We start from the raw sequence: 27,050 nt of genomic DNA, 5'->3' as shown, positions 1-27,050 counted from the left end.
ACTGGGTCAAGATTGATGAAGTACATCGGGTATATCTCATTCATGTAACAGATACTAAGACCAACTAAATTCTTTTGGGAGTATTATGAGAAAAACAATCACTGCTTACTTTGAATACTCATTGAGATGAGTAGCCTTTCCTAAATTTTAACCTACCATTTAAAAAGTTCAGTCATTAGCCTGAAATAATGTACTATTTCACAGTTAAGAAAAAAAAGTCTCCCAGCTAAATCTTCTATGGAGGAAAATGGTTTTTCAGCGCCACCTAATGATAAAGCTACAAAACTGAATGTATAAACAATTTGAGCAGATTTGAGAGAAGATTTTGTCACCAATTTAACAAGTATTTACTGTGTACCTACTATATGCCAAGCCAAGTGCTGAAAAACAAATATAGCCCCTGCTCTCGGGAAACGTACACTTTAATTCTTAAATGAACCTGGTCAAGCCTGAAATCAAGTCCTTTCAGGGTAGCCACAGAGGAAGGGAGAAAGTTGTTTTCACTTGTATATTCATTTCTTCTTTCCTTTTATTTGTTCACTCATTTCTACAATGATCCCAGTGAACAAAACAGACAAACCTCTGCCCTTGTGAAGCTTCCTTACTGCTTCTATGTATTTGATCAGATACAAACCCTTTGAATCTCATCTGCAGAACCTTCTTCTCTCCTTTTCTCCTGTCTTTGAGCATGTCTTCACCGTCTCTGAGTGTACTACTGCAGTAACTTCCCTCAGATCAGCCCACCTTGAATTTCACCCCTCTCCAATCCACCCCATTCACAGGCAGCAGTCAGTGTTCTAAAATGCAAAGCTTTTCATGTAAATTCTATTTTAAAAATCTCCACTGGCTCCCCATTGCCTGCAGGATAAAGTACAAATTCCTTAGCAAACTCTCAGGGCTCTTTGTGATCTGGCCTCAGCTTACCTCTGGTCACACCTGCCATTCGTTTTCCCAATTCATTTCTGACATTTTCCAAACATATCACTCTTTCGTGCCTTTGCACATGCTGTTCTCTCTGCTTCCAATATCCTTCCTCCTTTTTATCTAGCATGCTGTCATTCATTAAATGCATTTAACAACAATCTACTCTATTAGGTCTTATCCCCCTTCCTAAACAGTATAGTAATTCCCTGTCCATTTCTTTCCATTAACAATGAGTTCCTAAGTAGTAAGGACCGCGTGTTTTCATCTATGGCCTAGAATTTGGTATGTCACTATCAAGTGTCAGTGAAAGCAGGTAAAATTATAGTATTCTGAACTATTTGCCTCACAGTCATAAGGAAGAAAAGGGGCAAAGAATAACCACACTCTACCCAGGCTGCCAACCAATTAGAAAATACGTATCTTAATCTATAAATTGATGAATCATATTGCTAAAGGCAGCCTGGAGCAAACAATAAAGCAACTCCAAACTGACTTCACAGAACAAGAGTCAAATAAAGACACAGGGAAGGCCGTAGAGTTTAAAAATACTCTTAGGTGATTGTGATACACTTCCTCTCCTCTACTAATTGGCCATCATTCTGTTATTCGGGAAATCTGATGTTACTGCTTTTACCATTTCAATATATAAACCAGAAAGTAAATTTTGGTGACCTTGAAGAGATAACTATAATAATCCCAAGGGTTAAACATTGAAGTTTTCTGGGCAAAGTATTACCTTAATGTTGAGAAGAAAAATTATAACCACAGAGGGTTACCTGATGCGCTTGGAATCAGCTCAAGGGTATGACTGGATAGCAAGTAATACCAAGCAGTGATACCAAGTTATGCTGGTCAGACTCTGTAATATGACCATGGGGAAAGACAAGATACTCTGACCCTCTCGTGAGGGTAGCCCTTCTCCTAGACTTTGCTGGAGAATTCTGACCCTTTCTTCACACAGATCATTTCTTTTCTACTAAATTTGTTGCCTTCTTACACTGGCCACGGACCGTTTTCTTTCCATTAAGATTTTGATATTTTTTTTTAGATATGTCAACACCATTAGGGTTACAGTTAAGTCTGTTTTGAAGAAAGTATTCTGGGGTATCTTGGTGGACCAGTCAGTTAAACTTCGGCTCAGGTCATGATCCCGGGATCCTGGGATTGAGCCCTGCATCAGGCTCCCTGCTCAGCGGGGCGTCTGCTTCTCCTCTTCCTCTGCAGCTTCCCGCTTGTGCTTTCTCGCTCTCTCTCTCCCTCTCAAATTAATTAAGTAAATAAATATTAAACAGAAAGAAAGCATTCTGTCTCTTAGGGGGTTTCTCCATATATTTACTTCATCCTTTACATGGTTGGGACCCTTAGAATTTAACTTCGTACTTCTAAGGGTACGTCGCTGTCTACTATAAGGATCATTTGTAAAAATACAACTTGATTTATAAGGTTTTAATCACAGAAATTCTCTGGGCCCGTTTCTTCATCTGGAGATAGCAGTACAGTATTTTCCGGCAACCTACTGACAAGAATACTTTCAAACTAATCAGATGAAAACCTTATTGAGAATGCCAGATAGCGTATATTAAAACCAAGGCAACTACTGTATAGTTTGCCTCAGTAGCCTTCTAGAATTGTTTCCCTTCCCCCCCCAGTGAAGGAAACTTTTTTTTTTTTTTTTTTTTGGTGAAGGAAAATTTTTAGAAGAAGGGACACCGAGGGGCCCCTAGGTGGCTCAGTCGGTTGGGCATCTGCCTTTGGCTCATGTCATGATCCCAGGGTCCTGGAATGGAGCCCTGCATGGGGCTTCCCTGCTCAGCGGTAAGCCTGCTTCTCCCTCTCCCTCTGTGCCCCCCACCCTGCTGGTGCTATCTCTCACTCTGCTGTCTCTCTCAAATAAACAAACAAACAAATAAATATTTTAAAAAACAAGACTGAAAACGGGGATTAAAAATTAGCATTCAAGATAAAATTAGCTACAAAAATCACTGAGAAATTAATGACAGAAGGAAAGTTAAATCACATACCCATAAAACTATCTGAAGCTTCCTGCCATGCTTGTCCATTAATGCTGACATTCTCTTGCACAGCTGATTCAAAAGTCTGAAATAAATTCACAATACTCAAGTCACTGAAAATAACTTTAAATATTGAACTAAAACATTTTGGCAAAGTAAGAACTTCAGATTTGTAATACAGAATATCAAGAAAAATAGATGAGCTTATTACTGTATTCTTTTCAGTGAAGATCCCATTTCAATCACTGATTCTTCCTTCATTTTAGCTCTGATAACCATTATGGTACATCTGAGAAAATTTGATGCAAAATTTATGTACTTCTTTAATGAAGAAAAAATACAAGCTAACAAAGTTGAGCTCAGCTGAATCTCAAGGGCACAAGTACTATACATGCTGCTGAACAAGCATCAGTGTTAACAAGGGAAAAATGCTTAAAACAAAGTAAAATTAATTTCTACTTCATGAAGGACTGTAATTTTTAGAGATGTACACTGAGGTATATAGAAATGAAATGACATGAGATCTGGAGTTTGCTTTAAAATAGGAAGTGCAGGGACGCCTGGGTAGCCTAGTGGGTTAAGCCTCTGCCTTCCGCTCAGGTCATGATCTCAGGGTTCTGAGATCTCAGGGTCCTGGGATGTAGCCATGCATCGGGCTCTCTGCTCAGCGGGGAGACTGCTTCCCCCTCTCTCTCTGCCTGCTGCTCTGCCTACTTGTGATCTCTCTCTCTCTTTCTGTCAAATAAATAAACAAATAAAATCTTTTAAAAAATAGGAAGAAACACACGTGCTGGCTGCGGTTACTGTCCTCGTTCTCACTGACTTGGATCAAAATTCTTGAGGGAGAAGCTTCAGAGATTTATTTGCTAAACCCAAGAGTCCCCAGGCCCTCGTTCTTACTTCCATTCACGGACAGAGACGTTCGGCTTCGCTTCAGATACCTTCGAAGTTTCTCTTCAAAACAGAGACTGAAAGTGGGGTTACAATAAGAGTCTCACTGTTGGGTTTTTTTTTTTTTTCTTTAAATGCTCTTCCTCTTTCAGGACTGTTCGAGGCTACGTTTGCGTGCATGCGCACCAGCCAAAACTAACACCTTCTTGAACTCAGAGTAGCCCGAAATGCCACCCTTTATACATTTCAAGGAGGCATTTTCTGCACATCGCCGAGCTGTGTGCTTTAAGAACCGGTTTTCCTCAGGAGGAGGGCGGCATAAAATGAAAACAACACAGAAGCCCAAGGGGAGGGCGGCTCCGGTGTTGGCGGCCGCGGATGTGGGGAGACTTGATCCCACCCCCCAAATCCCTGAAGTAGTTTGGGTCTCCATATTTCTTTCAGCAAAATGATGCTTCAACACCCAGGCCAGGTCTCTGCCTCGGAAGTCAGTGCGTCTGCCATCGTCCCCTGCCTGTCCCCTCCTGGGTCACTGGTGTTCGAGGATTTTGCTAACCTGACACCCTTTGTCAAGGAAGAGCTGAGATTCGCCATCCAGAACAAGCACCTCTGTCACCGGATGTCCTCTGCACTGGAGTCGGTCACGGTCAGCGGCAGACCCCTCGAGATGGCCGTCACGAAAACCGAGGTGGGCTCCCCGCATTCTCTCCAGGTCTTTCCACGCTTTTCCACCGTACACCCCCCCAGGCCGGGTGTGCTCCAGGCAGGGGGCTGCTCAGAGTGTGGTGACGGTGTTCATCATGGCGAGGACCCCAGCAGCCAGCCTGGGGAGCCAGGACCAGCCAGCCGTGCTCACAGCCCCGGTGACAGCTTCCGCTCCGAGGGCACCCCTGTCTCCAACACTTGCACGCTTCCCCGTCGGGCGCTCTTCCGTCAGACACCCTGAGAGCTGGTTGCTGGCCGTGCGGCGGTGGCTCGAGGGCCTCAGAGGGGAGGTCTTTGTGGGCTACTTTGTGGGCCTTTCCCTCGTGGATAAAAGATGGGAGTGTATGAGGCTTACTCATCTGCCATGGCCACTGTCTTTGGTCAAGGGGTAGCAGAACTGGCCAAGAAAGAACTGAGTTTAAAAGGAAGTTGGGGGGCGCCTGGGTGGCTCAGTGGGTTGAAGCCTCTGCCTTCGGCTCAGGTCGTGATCGGTCGTGATCCTAGGGTCCTGGGATCGAGCCCCGCGTCGGGCTCTCTGCTCGGCGTAGAGCCTGCTTCCTCTTCCCTCTCTCTCTGCCTGCTTGTGATCTCTGTCTGTCAAATAAATAAATAAAATCTTTAAAAAAAAAAAAAAAAGGAAGTTGGTTCTGGGTTTTCTCATAGGAGGTTTTGTAGAATCTTTATGATTCTATAAAAGGGTCTGGTGGTAATAGTGACTCCCGCACAGGATTGAGCTAAGGCTTCAACGACATGGTGTTTGCTGGGGGTCTCGCTGATGGTCAGCACTCAGTGACTGGCCGCGGGGCTCCCCATGACGCTGCATCCGTAAGCCATCGTTAGAGGCATCGCCTGTGCTCCGTTAATGTCAGGATGTCATCATCGCCTTGTCTGCTACTGGACAGTGCAAGGTGGGCCATGGGACACACACGGAATTTTTAAAAAATTCTCTAAATACCTTGAGATGACGGGATGTAATGGGAAGTAGTAGGCTCCCCATAGAAGAAAGAAAAGCATTTTGCAAGGGTATTTGGAGAGTTCTTCAGAGGAAGAAGCAGATGTCCAGTGCAGAGGACAGCCAGTGACAGAATATCTCCTGCTCCGTGGCCGTACCCCTTAAAGCCACCCAGCTCATCCGCTGACTGTGTTTACTAAGTGACCTTCTGATTTTAGCTCAGTATGACAAGTAGGTTCTTCTGCTGGGAAGCGAATGCACCAACTAAATCGTTGAAAATTCGGGTCCCCTTGTTTGCTATAATTCTCACCTGTGAAACCGATGGGCATGCGTGTGTTTGGGCAGCAGGACCCTGTTCCGCCAGGTCCCAGTCACCTCTGGGAAGGCGACAAGGGAGAATGAGGCGGTGCATCCCGGAGAGGACACAGGACAGGGAGCCAAAAGTCTGGGCTTATGCCCGAGCTTTGTAGCCTGCTGGGTTAGTGACCGTGAACTAGCGATTCCCGGGGCTCCCCGAATGCACTGCTGCTGGTACCTCTGTGCCTCGTTTCCATGTCAGGACAGTCAGGAGATTGAACCGAAGGGTTCTTTAAGGCCTTTTCTGTCTCTGACAGTGTACGATTCTGAGATTTGCTCTACTTTCAAATACTTCCTCATATGAGAAAACCCTGAGTCCTCTCACCTACCCAAAAACACCTGTAGGGTTGTGTAGAGAGCACCACCATTGCTGAGTTGTTGATGAGGAACAGTGAGGTTAATATGATAGTAACTAAGGCTTACGTAGCGCTGACTATAAGCTAAGCACTGTGCAAAGCATTTGACTTTTATATATATATTCCTGCCAACACCATTAGATTGATAAGATTATTGATCGTATTTTACAAGTGAGGGAAACTGGGGCTCAGAGGAGGATGGTAAGTTGCCCAAGGTCGCACAGCTGGTAAGTGGTGAAGCTGGGATTCAGAGCCAGTTTAGTTTAAACTCAGATGTCTGCCTGTGTGGTCCTGGGGTCCGGGATGTAAAAGATAAAACTGCCCCTTGCCCTGCTTTCCCCTCGGGCTTTGTTTCTCTAAATCGTGAGGCCTTCCGTCTCCGTGCGAGCTAAGTCAGTGTCGTCAAAGCCAAAGGACTAGTAATAAGACGGATCTGAGGTGACTACGGTGCCCCAGGATTTCTCTGATTGGAGGTGTGGCTCCCTGGGGAGCCCTTTCCTGCCGTCCAGGGCAGCGACAGGCGGCACAACAAGGTCTGACGTGAGCAGCCTAGACCATCACCCACTCAAGCCCACCGTGAGTACTTCATCCCCGGCGGTCTCCGGCTTCTCAGCCAAGCCCCGCAGCTGAACTTTGTGGGTTCCCCATCAGTCAGGATCAGAGCCAACCTCCGGAGAGGACCAGATCCTAAAGCAGGACAGGGTCTTGTTCTCTGAGGACCCCCACGGCTGCCTCAGGGTGGGGCGCAGAGGAAGAGGTCCCTCGGTCTTGGCTGGCTGAGTCACTGGTTGGATCCTGGTCCCTGCCCACAGGGGGCACCAAGCCCCAGGCCGATAATGCCACTTTGTTTGGGGAATGTGCTTGGGTTCCTCTTTTCCGGGAGCTTGAAGGGCTTCTCTGGAATTCATGAAGGAGGTGCTTTCATGCTCTGAGTGAAGACAGAGGTGAATGGGGTGCCCTGGGTCTCAAATCAAAGAAGAGGCAGGAGAGAAAAGGTGGCCGGCTAGCCGATGTTCCTGACGTCATTCCTAGATCCAGGGGAAAGGAAATGAAACAGAATCTGTTTCCTGCTCCAAGGGATTACAGTCGTGACTGATAGTTTTCAATCTGAATATCCCACTCATGTCAGAACCCAGATGTATTTTTTAGATAAGCTGTATTTTTAACTGACTAGTATCGTCAATGTAATTTTTTAAACTGTTTTTTTTTTTAATTTTTTTTATTTGACAGACAGAGATCACAAGTAGACAGAGAGGCAGGCAGAGAGAAACGGGGAAGCAGGCTCCCCGCTGAGCAGAGAGCCCGATGTGGGGCTGGATCCCAGGACCCTGAGATCATGACCTGAGCCGAAGGCAGAGGCTTTAACCCACGGGGCCACCCAGGCGCCCCAGTATTGTCAATGTAATTTTAACCAGCGGTTCTTCGATTTGCATTCTTCCTTTGCGAGTATGTGTGGAGAGGTTTCATGCAGGAGGCTAGGACTTGACTTCTTCAGCCCTCCTCGCGTGAAGGCTGTCCTGGTTCACCGTTTTTGCTGCGATGAAAGGCGGTGTATTTAAGATGGGTCGCATTTTCTGCCTCCCATGAAGCGTGCGGTCTCTTGTATTTTATAGGTAGCTCCTGAAGAAGATGAAAGGAAAAAGAGGCGTCGGGAAAGAAACAAGATTGCAGCTGCCAAGTGCCTCAACAAGAGGAAGGAAAAGACAGAGTGCCTGCAGAAAGTGAGTCCTCCCTGCAGCTCTGCGGCGGGGTGGGGGGTGGGGGGTGGGGTGGCGGCTGGTGGTTGGTCCTGGGATCGAGCCCCAAGGCCTGCTGTGCGCTGAGCCTGCTTGAGGATTCTCGCTCTCTGCCCCTCCCCCCACTTCCTCTCTCTCTCTCTCTCTCTCTCTCTCTCTCTCTCTCTAATAAACAAGTAAATCTTTAAGAAAGAAACAGAGAGAGAGAGAGTCGACCCAGCCTCACCCCCTCCTCCTGCTCATGCCTGCCCCCCACCAACCTCATGTTGCCATCGCAAGGGGAGTCAGAAAGGCCCCTGCCCAGAAGGATGTGTAGCTGGTAGTGAGAAGGCCAGGTGCTGCAGGAGGGGGGACAAAGCTGTTAGCACGTCCAAGGGGATTCTGGGTGTAGAAGAAGCAGGTGTGTGAATTAAAAACCACAGCTTGTCCGCTGCCCAGATTCCCAGCAGGCCTGGCCCGTCCACACACGTCCGGCAGCTTCCAGGCTGCGGGATCTGTCCGCGCAGCCACAGACGCCCCCCTCGCCCGTTTTACCGAGAGAAGGAAGCTGCCAGCTCTCATCGGCTCAGCATGAAAAGCCTTTAATTGATCCCTTCGAACAAGTGATTTCCTTAATCAGCAAGCAGTGGTTACACTCTCTCTTTTTTTTTCTGGGTGCTTGTGTGTTCCAACCCCCGCCCTTCTCAGCTCATCCCGTGGTCCGAGCTCCCCGCCGCGCTCTGCCGGCTCCCCTTCTGCAGGGAGAAGCGCAGGCAGGAAGAGCATCTCCGGGCAGGTGGGGTGGGCCCTGGCACGGTCCTTCCCGTGCCTGTGTCCCCTCCCCCGAGTGTGGACAGGCCAGGGCAGAGTGTCCGCCAGGGGTCTGCAGGTCCCCAGGGGTTCTGGTGATGGCTTCACGGAGGCAGGGAAAACGGAGACATTTCGTGTGCTGCCTTGTACGTTTCTTTTGGGGAGATGAACTTCTCACTGACATTAGCGGCTCAGGAAAGAGTAAGCACCACGAGTGTGCATTTCTTCCCAGCGCTCGGGGCCCTCGCGGGTCCAGGAGGGCTGCGCGTGGGCCCTTGGACTGCCACAAAGGAGTTATCTGAGCCATTGGTTCGTTGCCGTGAGAGTCACAACCCGCACTCAACTGTGAGTGGAAACTCGAGGGCGTCTCTGAAGAAGCCTCCAAGTTCAAAGGCTTCCCCAGGATCTGGATTCTTCCAGACCTGATGCCGCTGTCCCAGCTTTGTGGCGACACTGTCCCCGGGGAGCCCACCGCACTCCCTCCCTGAGGGCCGTTCCCAGCCCGATGAACCCTGACGGCGGTGACCTCCAGCGCCCCGAGGCCAGCCTCTCTGTACTGGAACCTTGGCTCCGTCCCCAACACTTCTGTTGCTTATCCCCCAGGAGTCGGAGAAGCTGGAGAGTGCGAACGCCGAACTGAAGGCCCAGATCGAAGAGCTCAAGAACGAGAAGCAGCATCTGATATACATGCTCAACCTTCACCGGCCCACGTGCATTGTCCGGGCTCAGAACGGGCGGACTCCAGAAGATGAGAGAAACCTTTTTATCCAACAGATAAAAGAGGGAACATTGCAAAGCTCAGCCATCGTGGTATGGGGGCAACTGGGGAGTCCTCATTGAAACCGTCTGCATCCCGAACCCTGAAGCCATTGGAGATCTGACTTCCTGTGCCCCTCTCGCATCCCAAGCCGTGAAGAACCGTCGAGGCGGAAGAGCCCTGGGTAACTCGGCTGGGCCTTTCCTCTCTGCACCAGAGTGGACACTGGACCAGGACGAGGGCATCTTTTTGTCTCAATGCCAGGATTTAGGCCTTGACGTGCTGGCTATTCTTGGATGCTGCAGAGGGGCCCCGGTCAGGGTCCTGCCCACCTGCTGCCTGGATTCTACCAAGACCAGGACTCTCACCATTAGGACTCATGCTGAAGAAGTGTCTGGACCTTGGGTGGATGGAGTGGGGCCACGTCCTGCGCTGCCACGGCCACGGCCACGCACAGGGGACACGGAGTGAGAATGGCGTTTAGCAACGCTGTGCAATGGCCAGGGATGTGCTTTCTAGCAAACCTGCTATGGGGCACCGCAATTACTGTGTGCGAGGCACCGCTGTGTCCAAGCTAGGCATTGTGCTCTCCTACTGTTTGTTGCGCACAACACCGGTGTGATTTTCCTCAGATCTGGTTTCTGAGAGTTTGGGGGGCGATCCCCACAAGGCAGTGTCTTCCAGAATGTTGAGGTGGCCAGAAGAGCTCGTCCACCCCGGGAGAAGAGCCTTCTGCGGCGAGCTGGGCAGCTTCACATCACTGGAGAAAGCCCCCTTTCCCTCGGCACCCAGGCATTGACGCAAAACTCACGGGCCTGACTGCAGGTCCTCTGTCGCAAACTCAGCTCTAATGTCCCAGGAAGAAAGCAGGAAGTCCGACTTCCAAAGGACTAGGACTCTCCACTCGGCGACTTAGGTCAGGAGTTGTTTCTAGGCCAGAAGAGCCAACGAATATTCCATTTTCCTTCTCTCGCGGTTGCCAACCACATTCAGTGGAGACACGTTTGAAGCCGGTGATGCCTAGGCTTTAGCATTGTTGGACGTTAGTGGCATTGTTTGTCATGAGGATGTTTGTAGAAATCTGGCCCAGAGCATTGAGAGCTGTGAGAGGTCATTCACACTGGCCACAGGGCTCTGGCTACTGTCTGTTTAAATTTTGATGTTTCTGTGAAATCCTCAGAGCGTTTAATCCCACTCAATAGTACATTACAATTTTCTATAAGAGAAAATATTACTTATTTATCCTAGTATTCCTAACCTGTTGATATAATAAATATTGGAACCAAGACATGGTCAATTAAGTGTCGGGCTGGTTTCTGTTCTTGTTCAATGGGTTTGTGGGTGAACTCGAGTCATTTCCCCACCTCCCACTCCTCCATTGTGGACAGAGGGGCGTTTTGCTTAAAAATTCTCGCAGGAGGGGCGCCTGGGTGGCTCAGTGGGTTAAAGCCTCTGCCTTTGGCTCCGGTCCTGATCGGGATCGAGCCCTGCATCGGGCTCTCTGCTTAGCACGGAGCCTGCTTCCTCCTCTCTCTCTCTCTCTCCCTGCCTCTCTGCCTAATTGTGATCTCTGTCTGTCAAATAAATAAATAAAATCTTAAAAAAAAAATTCTCCCGGGAGTCATCCTTTGCTCTTTGGGGAGCCCCAGGGTGAAATAATTGACTTTAAATTCTGTTCCTCAGTATGTGACATCTGATGCCCGGTTTCTCACTGACAAGCCCCGGAACACGGCGGCAACCAAGTATATCCCTTCGACCAACTGTTTGGTGTTAGCATAGAGTTTTGAGATAAAATCTGAACTGCCAAATACCACAACTGGGTTCCTCTGCATGTACAGACGCCTAAAGCGTAGACCCGTTGCTCAGCTCAACACCGTACCTTCTGCCGTGGGACATCTCTGAAAGTCGTCACTCGAGTACACCCATTATGTCCAAATACGTGTCTGATTGTTGTATGTGTTTCAAACACAAGGAAAGAATGGAGGAAGACAGGGAGAGAATCATTTAGATGGGATAGGTGTGCTAATTCAAAGAAAGGTACTCCGCCGAGTTTTCTGGAATCTCCAGGAAGGCTGGAACAGAACCAGGCGCCCTTGCTCTTTGCCGGCACACAGAGGTATCCCTAACAGGCTAGAAATAAAAATGGGCTGCTCTGCCACTAACGTCTTTCTTCAGAGAGGGAGGAGCTTCATTCCAGGTTCAGACTCCTGTGCACACGAATGGGAAGCTTGCTCCTCTGAACTCCTGCACGGTTCAAGTTAACCCCTGCGACACCAGTGTACTGATTCTGCTGCTTCGCTTGCCCATCGGGGACACTTCCCAATCTCTACAGATCCAGTGGGTGATAGCGCCTGTTTGCCCCCACTTTCAGGAGATCATCTAGTTTCTCTAAGGGGTGGGGAGGAATTTCTCGCATTTACCCTCCGGTTGTAGGTGTAGGTGCCACCAATCAGCTCTTACGAAAACTCAAGACCGTTTTTTTCAGCTGCCACGGACAATGAATTGGAGAGGAAGGAAGTGGGTGGTGGCTATGGCCCCAAAAATGGATCCGAAAAATAACACTGGATATGGTTAGTGGAACTGAAAGCTCCTTTTACCAAGTGCATTAAAAGCAGCTTAATTTTCTGCGGCCAAGTTTGTGTTTTGATACTTGAAGAAAAGAAGATGAATATGTATTTACCATCAAGTTGTCGACGGAGAGGGAAGGTTGGGAGGATCTGGGAGAATTCATTGGATGGGGGCCTCCGCCAGAATCAGACCCCCTGTTTGCCAGGGTCTTTCCACGCGGCTGCCTCCTGCTGGGCTGGTGACGTCACACTGCAGGGCGTGGAGCGTCCACCCTCTCTCCTGACCTCATCCTTGTCCCCTGGCCTTTCCCTGACATCTGGCCTGACACCTCTTTCGGAACCGAGAGTGCTAAAGGATTCTGGCCCCAGGGGATTCTGGAATTAAAACTTGCGCTTTCTGCCAAGAGCTAGAATGCTATTTTCCGTCTTTATCCCACTTTCTCCCCATGGACTTTGAACAAACCCTTGAAACCCAAACCCGTATTAAGCCTTTCGTCTCTTTGCATCCCATACTCTGGTTGTGTTCAGTTTCTCTGTGTTCTCATGGATCTGCCTGAAGCCGGGACTCAGAAGAAGCCAGGTTTGCCCACTGAGCACCTTCTGTGTTCTCATAGTAGCTCTAACCCCAGAAGCTTCTCAGTCTGTCTTCTCAAAAACTGCTCTCAGGAAGGACTCTGCACCGACGCTTGAAGGGTCAGTTGAGGGGGAATGATTACAACAGCTACTATTTATTGAGTTCCACGATACACTCAACACTTCACGGGCATTATCTCGTTGAATCCTCACAGCAACTCTTACCCCATTTTACAGATGAGGAAATGGAAAGCTGAGTCACACCACTGACCTTTCTAAAGCTGAGTCACACCACTGACCCTTTCTAAAGGGTTCCAAGCAGGAATGTATACGGGCATTGTGTGAGAGAGAGAGAAACTACAACATGAAGTTTCCCATCGTACCCATTCTAGAGAGAGTGAAACTCCGTCCGTTCACAGTGCTGTGAGACCATCCCCACCATCTAGTTCCAGAATTTTCATCCCCACAAAGTAAATCCTGTTCCTGTTCATGAAGCAGTCGCTCCCTACACGCCCCTCCCTCCAGCCCCAGTCAACCTCTAATATATCTATGGATTTGCCTCTTCTGGAACATTTCGTCTAAATGAAATCATACAGTATGTGGCCTTTTTGCATCTGGCTTCTTGCACTTAGCATCCTATTTTCAGGATTCATCCCTGTTGGAGCACGTGGCAGTACCTCGTTTCCTTTTACAGCTGAATAGCATCCCACCGTATGGATAGACCACCTTTTATTTGTCCTTTCACCTGTCGATGAACACGTGTGTGCGTTTTAACAGAAAGGCCTTTATTTTCAAGGAATGAATCCCAAATGTCTAGAACGTTCAAGCGCCAGTTTAGAAATCACATACTCTGTGGCTAGCCGTGTGGGAGGGGCAGGAAGGCAGGAAGCACAAGGGTACTTGCTCCCCACAGGTGTTGCTGCTTCCAAAGCACTCCTGTCGCCCCAGGAGGCTGCTTGGCAAGCTCTTGGAATGGCAGATGACATCTCAGCACTCCCCACCCCCACCCTCGCTTCATTTCACTGGAGGAGAAGGGACCGAAACCTGGGTGGGGGGGTCTTGCGAGAGCATAACCAGGTTTCCACAGATGGGCTGCTTGTGGAAGCATAAGCGAGGGGAGGAACCGAGATGCCCCCCTGTAGAATTTAATTCCCCAGTTCAGCCCAGCCGCCGTCTGAAGTAGTGTCTTAGGTTCTCTCCATAACACGTATACACACAGGGAGTCACGCAACTTCCGACAGGGCCTCAGAAAGGTCTTAAATCAGTCTGGTTTAAAACCTGGGGCTGGCCTGAGCTTTGTGGAGCGAAGTACTATGGTGGTTCCAAACAAGGCTTTAGAATCCGGTAGACCTGCCCGGAAACATGGCCTCTACGACCATGAGTTCTGTGAAGTTAGGCTGATGCTGTCCCCTCACTCTCTTCGGAAAACGGGGCAGTAGGAGCAGTCCCAAACCTGATGGGTTCTCGTGGTCGTATGTGGAGAACACGGCCTGGTGCCTAGGGGAGGCCGTTTTTAACGTCATCGTTAACGGCTGTTAATGGCTGTTAGCAGCCGTGTCTACTGCAGTCTTAGGAAGGAACAGGTTAAGGATCAAGACTGCCAGTTCTGGGTTCCTGGAGAAAGTGAAACCGAGGGCTCTGATGCTTCAGACGATACTATCCCATCGTCTTCGAGTCATTCCTATAGATTTTGTCCAGCTGCTGAATCTCCTGAATTTGGGGGAGGGAAAAAAACTTCCCCACACCAAATTGTTCCATTTGAAGACATTTGTATTTGGATACCCGCCTGGGTCCCTGGCAGGGTGGGCCTGTCCTCTGTGGGGGCAATGGGGCATTTTGGGGGGAAGATGATGGCCCTGCCCTGAGGGGGCGTCTGGGGGATGACAACAAAGGGGTACGTGACAGCGACAGGTCACAAAGGGCGGCAGAGTATAAATAGGGCTGCGCGGGGGGTGTAGGCTGAGACAGTGGTTAGTCTCTCACCAGGACTGCAGTTCCCGGCCTATCAGAGCGAGGGACAGAGGTGAGGTGGAGGAGCCACCATCCATCTCCATACTATTGCAGAGCTTCATCCGAGGTCCAGGCACCCACCAGCATCTCCTTGGTCACCCTCAGAGCCCCCCACCCTGACCCCTGTCTCTGGGAGGTTCTGACCCAAAGGGGGAGCCTGTGGCCTGTGGCCTGTGGCCTGTGGGTGCGTTTGGGTGGGTTTGGGACCCCTGCCACAGAGCCAGCCGAGTGTCGCAGGAGCAGGGCTGCACGCTCTGCCAACCCAAGGAGGCCGAGGAGGAGAAGCTCCAGGGACCAGCCCCCAGACCAACCCTCACCCCTTGCTGGGCCGGCTGTTTGGGATACAGAGAAGTCACCAACATGGAGTCTCTGCCACCGTATCACACAGCCCACAGCGCCTCCGGGGTGAGCATGTTCAATACCGCCATGGGGAAACTCCAGCGACAACTGCGCAAGGGGGAATATGACATGTTCAAGTATGCACCAATTTTTGAAAGTGACTTTATCCAGATCAGCAAAAGGGGGGAAGTCGTGGACGTGCACAACCGAGTCAGAACGGTGACGGTGGCCGTGGCATCCACCAGCCCCACCCTCCCGCTGCCAGATGTCATGCTGCTGGCCCGCCCGCACACCGGCTGTGAAGAGGACTCCCGCCGGGGCCAGGCCACCAAGGGAAAAGGCCGCAAGGCTTCGAGGACCCTGGAGCTCACCAGGCTCCTGCCCTTGAAGCTTGTGCGGATCTCCGTGCACGACCGTGAGAAACAACAGCTGCGCCTCAAGCTGGCCACCGGCCGCTCCTACTACCTGCAGCTGAGCCCCCCTCTGGATGCACGGGAAGACCTCTTCCCCTACTGGGAAAAGCTCATTTACCTCCTGCGGCCGCCCCTGGACAGTTACAGCAGGACCTACGCCGTTCCAGCGGAGGACATGCTGGGCGCGCCCCTGTTGGACGAAGAGGACTGGGGGAACCCAGCAGGGGCAGAGGTCGAAGAAAGCGGGGATCAGGTCAGTGACGAGGTCAGTGTAAGGAGCCTCGACGTGGGCTCGGAGGTGGCCGGGGCCACCTCTGCAGCTTTTGCTGGAGGGGAGGAGACCGTGGCAGTGCCCCCGGCAGGGACAGAGGCAGAGCTGGCAGCCGGGGAGGCCCGCATATGCCTGGCGTTCGCCGGGACCGGAGCTGCGGGCAAGCCTGCGGGAGAAGCCGCTCCGGACGGGGCGGAAGGCCAGCTCCTGTCGGAGAGGCCTAGCTCGGCGGGCAGTGGGGAGCCGGCGGGAAGGCCGCCCCGCAAGGACCTGAGGGAGCGGAGGGAGCGGAGGGAGAAGGAGCGAGCCCCCCGCAGTTCCCGCCACCGCAGGGCCGCGGGGAACAAGATCGCCCCGATGGCCTCCAGCCGCTCCTTAGGCAGCCACAGAGCCCCCCGGGAGGGCTAGAAGGACTAGGGCCGCAGCAGCCCCGCGCGCGGCAGGCGCGCCCCCGACCAAGACACCAGCCACGCCCCCATCGCCAAGGAGTCCGGGACCGCCCACAAGTCGGGGCGGAGCCTCTCGGCCGGCAGCTCGGGCGCCGGCACCAAGGGGCTCGGGGTGCGCGGGTTCCTGAAGAACCGGAGACCCAGCCTCGCTGCCTGAAGCGCGGCCTCCCCACGCGGCAGAGTCGCGGACAGTTTGGGGAAGAAGACGGCGGACAGGAGCGGTGTGGAGGCCATCGCCGAGGCGGCGGCGAGCAGCCATGGCTTGGAGAGAGCGGGAATGGGACGTCTGCGGTGGTGCAGTGAACTGCGAAGCCCATTAGTCGGACCCAGAGATTTCGGCAGCTGGGGACGTATCCCCGGAGACCCCACTCTACGTTCCTCACTATTTTTTTTTTTAAATAAAAAATTACACTCTGAGAATGGCATGCTGCCTTCTGTTTGAATTTCTAGGTCCTGCAGCCCAGTAGTGACCTCACAGTGTCACAAACCCACCAGCATGCCCACTGTAGGTGCCGCAAACACGAGGGCTGCCGGGCTCTACAGGGAGTCGGCAGCAGGGGCCACGACCGAGGCGGTGGCTGCCGGCCGCCGCAGTGCCCCCGCTGGGACAGCAGCAGAGTTCGCAGCGGGGGTCGCAGCAGGCACCACAGCAGGCGCTTTGAGCGGGGAGGTCCCCAGGTCTGGGACCCCGGGGGGTCGGGGCAGCCAGCAAGCATCCAGGAGGAGGCAGAGCCAACCTCGCCATTGCGGGGATAATGAGTGACTCAAGGGGATAATGAGTGACCGTCCAGAATAGGGGTAGCGTGGAATTAGTGTCACGGTCTCTCTGCGGCCTAGAAGTCATTCGAGAAACCATTGTTGAGCACCTGCTATGGGCAAGATAATTCATGTATGCACACCCATACCAGTAACGCACATCAAAGTGCGGTGGTGGCCTTGGGGAGTGTATAGAAAGAGGCATCACAGAGAAGGGAAGGTCTGAGCAGAGAGATGATGGAGAAAGAGGAGGCGCTGGGAGCTTGGGGGTCTTGGGCGATGTTTCTAGATGACAGACAAGAACAGCGCGCCCAGGATATCATGTGTTTAGGGGGTAGGGTGGGGGAGGGTAGTGGGAAGGGGGTGAGGGTGTGTTGGGAAATGAGGCTGGAAGCGGAAGTGAGACCACGGCATAAAGGAGAGGCCAGGAATGCCACCTAAACCCCTGGACCCCAGGATCTTCGTTCCTGCAAATGGGACCTGTAATCCAGAAATGAAGGGCACCTAGAGCTGGGTTTTCCTGGAGCAGAAGAGCAGGAGAACTTAAAATGTGTTATGGAGGTTCATGTTTTCCCACGCTCTCTAAGTGGGTGTTTTCCCACAAGTGTGCCGAGGAAATGATACCACTCCTCTTGAGGGCACCCGGAAGACCCAGCCAGTTGGCTTTGGCTGCCAGGAGCCCCATGTGATACCCCAGTATGCCATTCCAGTGTTGCCGTTTTCTACATGTGCCGTGACCTGCAGAAGTTTGGAAGAGATCTTTCTAGCAATGCGCTTGCGTGCACACAATACAGTTGGCAGCAAGGAGCCTCGGAGAAGCACCTTCCTTGGGGGGCTGGCCTCTTTCCCCCAGTTTCGGTTGCTGCTGACCACGTCGCCCCTGTTTCTTTCTCCCGCGGACATAGTCATGGCCCCAGCACCTTGCCGTACGCAATTTATGTGAGATTAAAGAAGGAGAAATTAAAAGTCTCCTTTTTATTGAATTGAATTTAATTTTAAAAATGAATTAAATGTAAAGATTTTCATAATTAAGTTAAATCAATTCATTTCAATTCATTAAATTAATTAATTTAAAAGTTTTTCACAAAACGTTTTAGAAAGTTAAATTGGTTATTTAAAGAGCTATCCTTTGCTTCGAGAGCATGCCCTTCCTCCTGTTTTTAACATTTGAGTTTGGGATATAACATCCATACCCGAAGCACCCCTCGTGTTCTCTACCACCCGGGGAACCACTATCCTAACCTCTGACATCGGAGACTCATTTTGCTTCTTTTTCCACTTTAGGTAAATGGAATCACATTGTATGTATTCTTTGACTCTGGTTTCTTTCCCTCAACATCATAGTCATGGGATTTGTCCATGATTTTTGTGGCCGTTATTCCTTCTCCCAGCTCTATTTCATTACAGACATACACGACAATTTATTGATTCATTCAGCCATTGGTGGGTGTTCGAGTTACTTCCAGTTTGGGGCTAATAAGAATAGTGCTGCTATGAACGTGGATACGCAGATCTTTGGGTAAAAATATACATACATTTCTGTCAGACATATACTTAGAAATGGAATCGAATAGACACATAGGTTCAGTCCTAGATGCTCATTCCACAGTGACTGTGCCATTACGCGCTCCCACCAGGAATGCGTGGGCGCTCTGCTGTTTCCACATCCTCGCCAACGTGCGCTGCTGCTCACCTCGTCCCTTCTAACCGATCTGCTGGGATGGGTGCCTTTTCTCCCTTTCCCATAAAAATATACTTTTTAAAAACATAATATGGTGACCTATAGAAAATGGTAACTCTGTGGTAATGTCCTGGGTAGGCAAAGTTAGAATTCGGCTTCCCAATGAGTTTTGAAACCTCACACATCTCTGAGCTCTTAAAAGTCTTGTTCATACATGTTTAAGGGTTTCTCGTTTTAAGGAAGCTTATCTTTTGATAAGCCTCTCTCTCCTACCATCCTTTCGCTCTGGAACAAACTCCCCCAAAACTTTGCGACCTAAAAAATGATATCGCGAAGATTCGTCGACATCAAGAATTTGGGCAGGGCTCCACTGGGAGCGGTTTCTTCTGCTCCTCATGGCATCAAGTGAGGTGATCAGTCATCCGGGCTGGAGGGTCAAAGAACTCTTCACTCCCGTGTCTGGTGCCTTGGGGGAGACGGCTACGAGGTGGGATTCTCCACGGGAACGCCTACACGCGGCCTTCCTCATGCTGGTCACGGGGAGGCAGACTGGCTTCCCTCAGAGCAAATCTCTCAAGATAGCCAAGCGGAAGCTGCTTCTCCCTGAGCCTCAGAAGGCGCCCAACGGAAGTGCTACCACGTTCTGCTGGTTACGAGGGCGTCAGAAGGGCAACCTGGGTTTTAAGGGAGAGAAACAACTTTTCCTTCTTCACAGGGCAATGACAAGACCGCACTGCAAAAGGACGTGGGGGCGGCGATGGTTTTGTAGCCTTCTTTGGAGAACGAGACTCGCCCCTCCCTCACCCCCCAGCCTAACAAAGTCAGCCAGGCCAGGATGTACCTGAGGAGCCCTGGGGTCATTGTGCCACCTCCAGGTTTCCTACTTTCCCTCTCCTCAACTCCCCTCTCACGTGCTTCCTTCTTTTTACTTTCTTTTCTTACCCCTTTCTTGTCCTCCCCCGTTCAGTTAATTGAACTCTCAAGAACCCCACTGGACGTCTCTTGGTCCCCTTCTCCCTATCCGCCTCGCCACATGCCTTCAGGCTCATGGACCCCCGGGAAAGAGAGAGAGTACTGGGACACCTGGAACCACACAGCACGTCAGACCCAGAAGGATCTTGACTAATCCCAGATGGACTTTACATATGAGGAAGTTGAGGCCTAGAGAGGAGAGGGGCTTTCCCAAGGTCAGCTGCAGAGTTCTGGCCAGCACAGCAAAAACCTAGTCCACAGTGGGTCTCAAAGCATATCTACAAGTTTTCCTTCCATTTCTGACTTCCTGGAACGAAAGCCATTTGTTTCTGTTTCACGTCTACTCCTTCAACTTTACGATGTCATCTCGGCCTCTTGGCCCAGGGGCAGAATCAGAGAGGCCCGTCCCAGCCCTGGCCCGGGACCCAGCCTTGAGAGATGGACGGGGGGTCTTGTGGATGGACCAAGTCAGGCTCAGGGCAACCAGGCCCCCTCCAACCGACTGACGGCACCCAGGCACAAGGGCTCCTTTCTGATGCTGAAATCCAAGAATCCTCTAAACTTGACCAGCAAGTAGCAACCAGTTCAACCAAGGCGCCCTTGCTCTTTGCCGGCACACAGAGGTATCCCTAACAGGCTAGAAATAAAAATGGGCTGCTCTGCCACTAACGTCTTCCTTCAGAGAGGGAGGAGCTTCATTCCAGGTTCAGACTCCTGTGCACAGGAATGGGAAGCTTGCTCCTCTGAACTCCTGCACGGTTCAAGTTAACCCCTGCGACACCAGTGTCCTGATTCTGCTGCTTCGCTTGCCCATCGGGGACACTTCCCAATCTCTACAGATCCAGTGGGTGATAGCGCCTGTTTGCCCCCACTTTCAGGAGATCATCTAGTTTCTCTAAGGGGTGGGGAGGAATTTCTCGCATTTACCCTCCGGTTGTAGGTGTAGGTGCCACCAATCAGCTCTTACTAAAACTCAAGAGCGTTTTTTTCAGCTGCCACGGACAATGAATTGGAGAGGAAGGAAGTGGGTGGTGGCTATGGCCCCAAAAATGGATCCGAAAAATAACACTGGATATGGTTAGTGGAACTGAAAGCTCCTTTTACCAAGTGCATTAAAAGCAGCTTAATTTTCTGCGGCCAAGTTTGTGTTTTGATACTTGAAGAAAAGAAGATGAATATGTATTTACCATCAAGTTGTCGACGGAGAGGGAAGGTTGGGAGGATCTGGGAGAATTCATTGGATGGGGGCCTCCGCCAGAATCAGACCCCCTGTTTGCCAGGGTCTTTCCACGCGGCTGCCTCCTGCTGGGCTGGTGACGTCACACTGCAGGGCGTGGAGCGTCCACCCTCTCTCCTGACCTCATCCTTGTCCCCTGGCCTTTCCCTGACATCTGGCCTGACACCTCTTTTGGAACCGAGAGTGCTAAACGATTCTGGCCCCAGGGGATTCTGGAATTCAAACTTGCGCTTTCTGCCAAGAGCTAGAATGCTATTTTCCGTCTTTATCCCACTTTCTCCCCATGGGCTTTGAACAAACCCTTGAAACCCAAACCCGTATTAAGCCTTTCGTCTCTTTGCATCCCATACTCTGGTTGTGTTCAGTTTCTCTGTGTTCTCATGGATCTGCCTGAAGCCGGGACTCAGAAGAAGCCAGGTTTGCCCACTGAGCACCTTCTGTGTTCTCATAGTAGCTCTAACCCCAGAAGCTTCTCAGTCTGTCTTCTCAAAAACTGCTCTCAGGAAGGACTCTGCACGGACGCTTGAAGGGTCAGTTGAGGGGGAACGATTACAACAGCTACTATTTATTGAGTTCCACGATACGCTCAACACTTCACGGGCATTATCTCGTTGAATCCTCACAGCAACTCTTACCCCATTTTACAGATGAGGAAATGGAAAGCTGAGTCACACCACTGACCTTTCTAAAGGGTTCCAAGCAGGAATGTATACGGGCATTGTGTGAGGGAGAGAGAAACTACAACATGAAGTTTCCCATCGTACCCATTCTAGAGAGAGTGAAACTCCGTCCGTTCACAGTGCTGTGAGACCATCCCCACGATCTAGTTCCAGAATTTTCATCCCCACAAAGTAAATCCTGTTCCTGTTCATGAAGCAGTCGCTCCCTACACTCCCCTCCCTCCAGCCCCAGTCAACCTCTAATATATCTATGGATTTGCCTCTTCTGGAACATTTCGTCTAAATGAAATCATTCAGTATGTGGCCTTTTTGCATCTGGCTTCTTGCACTTAGCATCCTATTTTCAGGATTCATCCCTGTTGTAGCACGTGGCAGTACCTCGTTTCCTTTTACAGCTGAATAGCATCCCACTGTATGGATAGACCACCTTTTTATTTGTCCTTTCACCTGTCGATGAACGCGTGTGTGCGTTTTAACAGAAAGGCCTTTATTTTCAAGGAATGAATCCCAAATGTCTAGAACGTTCAAGCGCCAGTTTAGAAATCACATACTCTGTGGCTAGCCGTGTGGGAGGGGCAGGAAGGCAGGAAGCACAAGGGTACTTGCTCCCCACAGGTGTTGCTGCTTCCAAAGCACTCCTGTCGCCCCAGGAGGCTGCGTGGCAAGCTCTTGGAATGGCAGATGACATCTCAGCACTCCCCACCCCCAGCCCCGCTTCATTTCACTGGAGGAGAAGGGACCGAAACCTGGGTGGGGGGGTCTTGCGAGAGCATAACCAGGTTTCCACAGATGGGCTGCTTGTGGAAGCATAAGCGAGGGGAGGAACCGAGATGCCCCCCTGTAAAATTTAATTCCCCAGTTCAGCCCAGCCGCCGTCTGAAGTAGTGTCTTAGGTTCTCTCCATAACACGTATACACACAGGGAGTCACGCAACTTCCGACAGGGCCTCAGAAAGGTCTTAAATCAGTCTGGTTTAAAACCTGGGGCTGGCCCGAGCTTTGTGGAGCGAAGTACTATGGTGGTTCCAAACAAGGCTTTAGAATCCGGTAGACCTGCCCGGAAACATGGCCTCTACGACCATGAGTTCTGTGAAGTTAGGCTGATGCTGTCCCCTCACTCTCTTCGGAAAACGGGGCAGTAGGAGCAGTCCCAAACCTGATGGGTTCTCGTGGTCGTATGTGGAGAACACGGCCTGGTGCCTAGGGGAGGCCGTTTTCAATGTCATCGTTAACGGCTGTTAATGGCTGTTAGCAGCCGTGTCTACTGCAGTCTTAGGAAGGAACAGGTTAAGGATCAAGACTGCCAGTTCTGGGTTCCTGGAGAAAGTGAAACCGAGGGCTCTGATGCTTCAGACGATACTATCCCATCCTCTTCGAGTCATTCCTATAGATTTTGTCCAGCTGCTGAATCTCCTGAATTTGGGGGAGGGAAAAAAAACTTCTCCACACCAAATTGTTCCATTTGAAGACATTTGTATTTGGATACCCGTCTGGGTCCCTGGCAGGGTGGGCCTGTCCTCTGTGGGGGCAATGGGGCATTTTGGGGGGAAAACGATGGCCCTGCCCTGAGGGGGTGTCTGGGGGATGACAACAAAGGGGTACGTGACAGCGACAGGTCACAAAGGGCGGCAGAGTATAAATAGGGCTGCGCGGGGGGTGTAGGCTGAGACAGTGGTTAGTCTCTCACCAGGACTGCAGTTCCCGGCCTATCAGAGCGAGAGACAGAGGTGAGGTGGAGGAGCCACCATCCATCTCCATACTATTGCAGAGCTTCATCCGAGGTCCAGGCACCCACCAGCATCTCCTTGGTCACCCTCAGAGCCCCCCACCCTGACCCCTGTCTCTGGGAGGTTCTGACCCAAAGGGGGAGCCTGTGGCCTGTGGCCTGTGGCCTGTGGGTGCGTTTGGGTGGGTTTGGGACCCCTGCCACAGAGCCAGCCGAGTGTCGCAGGAGCAGGGCTGCACGCTCTGCCAACCCAAGGAGGCCGAGGAGGAGAAGCTCCAGGGACCAGCCCCCAGACCAACCCTCACCCCTTGCTGGGCCGGCTGTTTGGGATACAGAGAAGTCACCAACATGGAGTCTCTGCCACCGTATCACACAGCCCACAGCGCCTCCGGGGTGAGCATGTTCAATACCGCCATGGGGAAACTCCAGCGACAACTGCGCAAGGGGGAATATGACATGTTCAAGTATGCACCAATTTTTGAAAGTGACTTTATCCAGATCAGCAAAAGGGGGGAAGTCGTGGACGTGCACAACCGAGTCAGAACGGTGACGGTGGCCGTGGCATCCACCAGCCCCACCCTCCCGCTGCCAGATGTCATGCTGCTGGCCCGCCCGCACACCGGCTGTGAAGAGGACTCCCGCCGGGGCCAGGCCACCAAGGGAAAAGGCCGCAAGGCTTCGAGGACCCTGGAGCTCACCAGGCTCCTGCCCTTGAAGCTTGTGCGGATCTCCGTGCACGACCGTGAGAAACAACAGCTGCGCCTCAAGCTGGCCACCGGCCGCTCCTACTACCTGCAGCTGAGCCCCCCTCTGGATGCACGGGAAGACCTCTTCCCCTACTGGGAAAAGCTCATTTACCTCCTGCGGCCGCCCCTGGACAGTTACAGCAGGACCTACGCCGTTCCAGCGGAGGACATGCTGGGCGCGCCCCTGTTGGACGAAGAGGACTGGGGGAACCCAGCAGGGGCAGAGGTCGAAGAAAGCGGGGATCAGGTCAGTGACGAGGTCAGTGTAAGGAGCCTCGACGTGGGCTCGGAGGTGGCCGGGGCCACCTCTGCAGCTTTTGCTGGAGGGGAGGAGACCGTGGCAGTGCCCCCGGCAGGGACAGAGGCAGAGCTGGCAGCCGGGGAGGCCCGCATATGCCTGGCGTTCGCCGGGACCGGAGCTGCGGGCAAGCCTGCGGGAGAAGCCGCTCCGGACGGGGCGGAAGGCCAGCTCCTGTCGGAGAGGCCTAGCTCGGCGGGCAGTGGGGAGCCGGCGGGAAGGCCGCCCCGCAAGGACCTGAGGGAGCGGAGGGAGCGGAGGGAGAAGGAGCGAGCCCCCCGCAGTTCCCGCCACCGCAGGGCCGCGGGGAACAAGATCGCCCCGATGGCCTCCAGCCGCTCCTTAGGCAGCCACAGAGCCCCCCGGGAGGGCTAGAAGGACTAGGGCCGCAGCAGCCCCGCGCGCGGCAGGCGCGCCCCCGACCAAGACACCAGCCACGCCCCCATCGCCAAGGAGTCCGGGACCGCCCACAAGTCGGGGCGGAGCCTCTCGGCCGGCAGCTCGGGCGCCGGCACCAAGGGGCTCGGGGTGCGCGGGTTCCTGAAGAACCGGAGACCCAGCCTCGCTGCCTGAAGCGCGGCCTCCCCACGCGGCAGAGTCGCGGACAGTTTGGGGAAGAAGACGGCGGACAGGAGCGGTGTGGAGGCCATCGCCGAGGCGGCGGCGAGCAGCCATGGCTTGGAGAGAGCGGGAATGGGACGTCTGCGGTGGTGCAGTGAACTGCGAAGCCCATTAGTCGGACCCAGAGATTTCGGCAGCTGGGGACGTATCCCCGGAGACCCCACTCTACGTTCCTCACTATTTTTTTTTTTAAATAAAAAATTACACTCTGAGAATGGCATGCTGCCTTCTGTTTGAATTTCTAGGTCCTGCAGCCCAGTAGTGACCTCACAGTGTCACAAACCCACCAGCATGCCCACTGTAGGTGCCGCAAACACGAGGGCTGCCGGGCTCTACAGGGAGTCGGCAGCAGGGGCCACGACCGAGGCGGTGGCTGCCGGCCGCCGCAGTGCCCCCGCTGGGACAGCAGCAGAGTTCGCAGCGGGGGTCGCAGCAGGCACCACAGCAGGCGCTTTGAGCGGGGAGGTCCCCAGGTCTGGGACCCCGGGGGGTCGGGGCAGCCAGCAAGCATCCAGGAGGAGGCAGAGCCAACCTCGCCATTGCGGGGATAATGAGTGACTCAAGGGGATAATGAGTGACCGTCCAGAATAGGGGTAGCGTGGAATTAGTGTCACGGTCTCTCTGCGGCCTAGAAGTCATTCGAGAAACCATTGTTGAGCACCTGCTATGGGCAAGATAATTCATGTATGCACACCCATACCAGTAACGCACATCAAAGTGCGGTGGTGGCCTTGGGGAGTGTATAGAAAGAGGCATCACAGAGAAGGGAAGGTCTGAGCAGAGAGATGATGGAGAAAGAGGAGGCGCTGGGAGCTTGGGGGTCTTGGGCGATGTTTCTAGATGACAGACAAGAACAGCGCGCCCAGGATATCATGTGTTTAGGGGGTAGGGTGGGGGAGGGTAGTGGGAAGGGGGTGAGGGTGTGTTGGGAAATGAGGCTGGAAGCGGAAGTGAGACCACGGCATAAAGGAGAGGCCAGGAATGCCACCTAAACCCCTGGACCCCAGGATCTTCGTTCCTGCAAATGGGACCTGTAATCCAGAAATGAAGGGCACCTAGAGCTGGGTTTTCCTGGAGCAGAAGAGCAGGAGAACTTAAAATGTGTTATGGAGGTTCATGTTTTCCCACGCTCTCTAAGTGGGTGTTTTCCCACAAGTGTGCCGAGGAAATGATACCACTCCTCTTGAGGGCACCCGGAAGACCCAGCCAGTTGGCTTTGGCTGCCAGGAGCCCCATGTGATACCCCAGTATGCCATTCCAGTGTTGCCGTTTTCTACATGTGCCGTGACCTGCAGAAGTTTGGAAGAGATCTTTCTAGCAATGCGCTTGCGTGCACACAATACAGTTGGCAGCAAGGAGCCTCGGAGAAGCACCTTCCTTGGGGGGCTGGCCTCTTTCCCCCAGTTTCGGTTGCTGCTGACCACGTCGCCCCTGTTTCTTTCTCCCGCGGACATAGTCATGGCCCCAGCACCTTGCCGTACGCAATTTATGTGAGATTAAAGAAGGAGAAATTAAAAGTCTCCTTTTTATTGAATTGAATTTAATTTTAAAAATGAATTAAATGTAAAGATTTTCATAATTAAGTTAAATCAATTCATTTCAATTCATTAAATTAATTAATTTAAAAGTTTTTCACAAAACGTTTTAGAAAGTTAAATTGGTTATTTAAAGAGCTATCCTTTGCTTCGAGAGCATGCCCTTCCTCCTGTTTTTAACATTTGAGTTTGGGATATAACATCCATACCCGAAGCACCCCTCGTGTTCTCTACCACCCGGGGAACCACTATCCTAACCTCTGACATCGGAGACTCATTTTGCTTCTTTTTCCACTTTAGGTAAATGGAATCACATTGTATGTATTCTTTGACTCTGGTTTCTTTCCCTCAACATCATAGTCATGGGATTTGTCCATGATTTTTGTGGCCGTTATTCCTTCTCCCAGCTCTATTTCATTACAGACATACACGACAATTTATTGATTCATTCAGCCATTGGTGGGTGTTCGAGTTACTTCCAGTTTGGGGCTAATAAGAATAGTGCTGCTATGAACGTGGATACGCAGATCTTTGGGTAAAAATATACATACATTTCTGTCAGACATATACTTAGAAATGGAATCGAATAGACACATAGGTTCAGTCCTAGATGCTCATTCCACAGTGACTGTGCCATTACGCGCTCCCACCAGGAATGCGTGGGCGCTCTGCTGTTTCCACATCCTCGCCAACGTGCG

At 51.8% G+C, this 27,050-nt stretch overlaps 3 protein-coding genes across 3 annotated transcripts in view; 1 reads left to right on the top strand and 2 right to left on the bottom strand.

Annotated features, from left to right (window-relative positions):
• The window catches only part of LOC308355567 (kinetochore-associated protein NSL1 homolog), a gene marked incomplete at both ends in the record, with an annotated part of 28,189 nt that extends 24,182 nt beyond the window's left edge, over nucleotides 1-4,007 (bottom strand). The window contains 2 exons of the mRNA XM_080823890.1: nucleotides 2,946-3,021; nucleotides 3,996-4,007. Coding sequence (XP_080680016.1) covers nucleotides 2,946-3,021; nucleotides 3,996-4,007 — 88 coding nt within the window. The remainder of the gene's footprint in view (nucleotides 1-2,945; nucleotides 3,022-3,995) is intronic.
• The window catches only part of LOC308356155 (kinetochore-associated protein NSL1 homolog), a gene marked incomplete at its 3' end in the record, with an annotated part of 431,182 nt that overhangs the window by 277,665 nt on the left and 126,467 nt on the right, over nucleotides 1-27,050 (bottom strand). The gene's annotated exons all lie outside the window — the stretch shown is intronic.
• LOC308355566 (cyclic AMP-dependent transcription factor ATF-3-like) lies at nucleotides 4,276-11,258 on the top strand (the record flags this gene model as incomplete). The annotated part of the gene is made up of 4 exons (XM_080823889.1): nucleotides 4,276-4,515; nucleotides 7,811-7,918; nucleotides 9,326-9,532; nucleotides 11,163-11,258. The coding sequence occupies 4 exons, from the start codon at nucleotides 4,276-4,278 to the stop codon at nucleotides 11,256-11,258; spliced, it is 651 nt and encodes a 216-aa protein (XP_080680015.1).

The sequence above is a fragment of the Martes martes genome (genome assembly GCF_963455335.1).
Source record: "Martes martes genome assembly, chromosome: 15".
Lineage (NCBI taxonomy): Eukaryota > Metazoa > Chordata > Mammalia > Carnivora > Mustelidae > Martes > Martes martes.
Note: the sequence above shows the minus strand (reverse complement) of the source record. Positions and strands in the feature narration are given on the sequence as shown.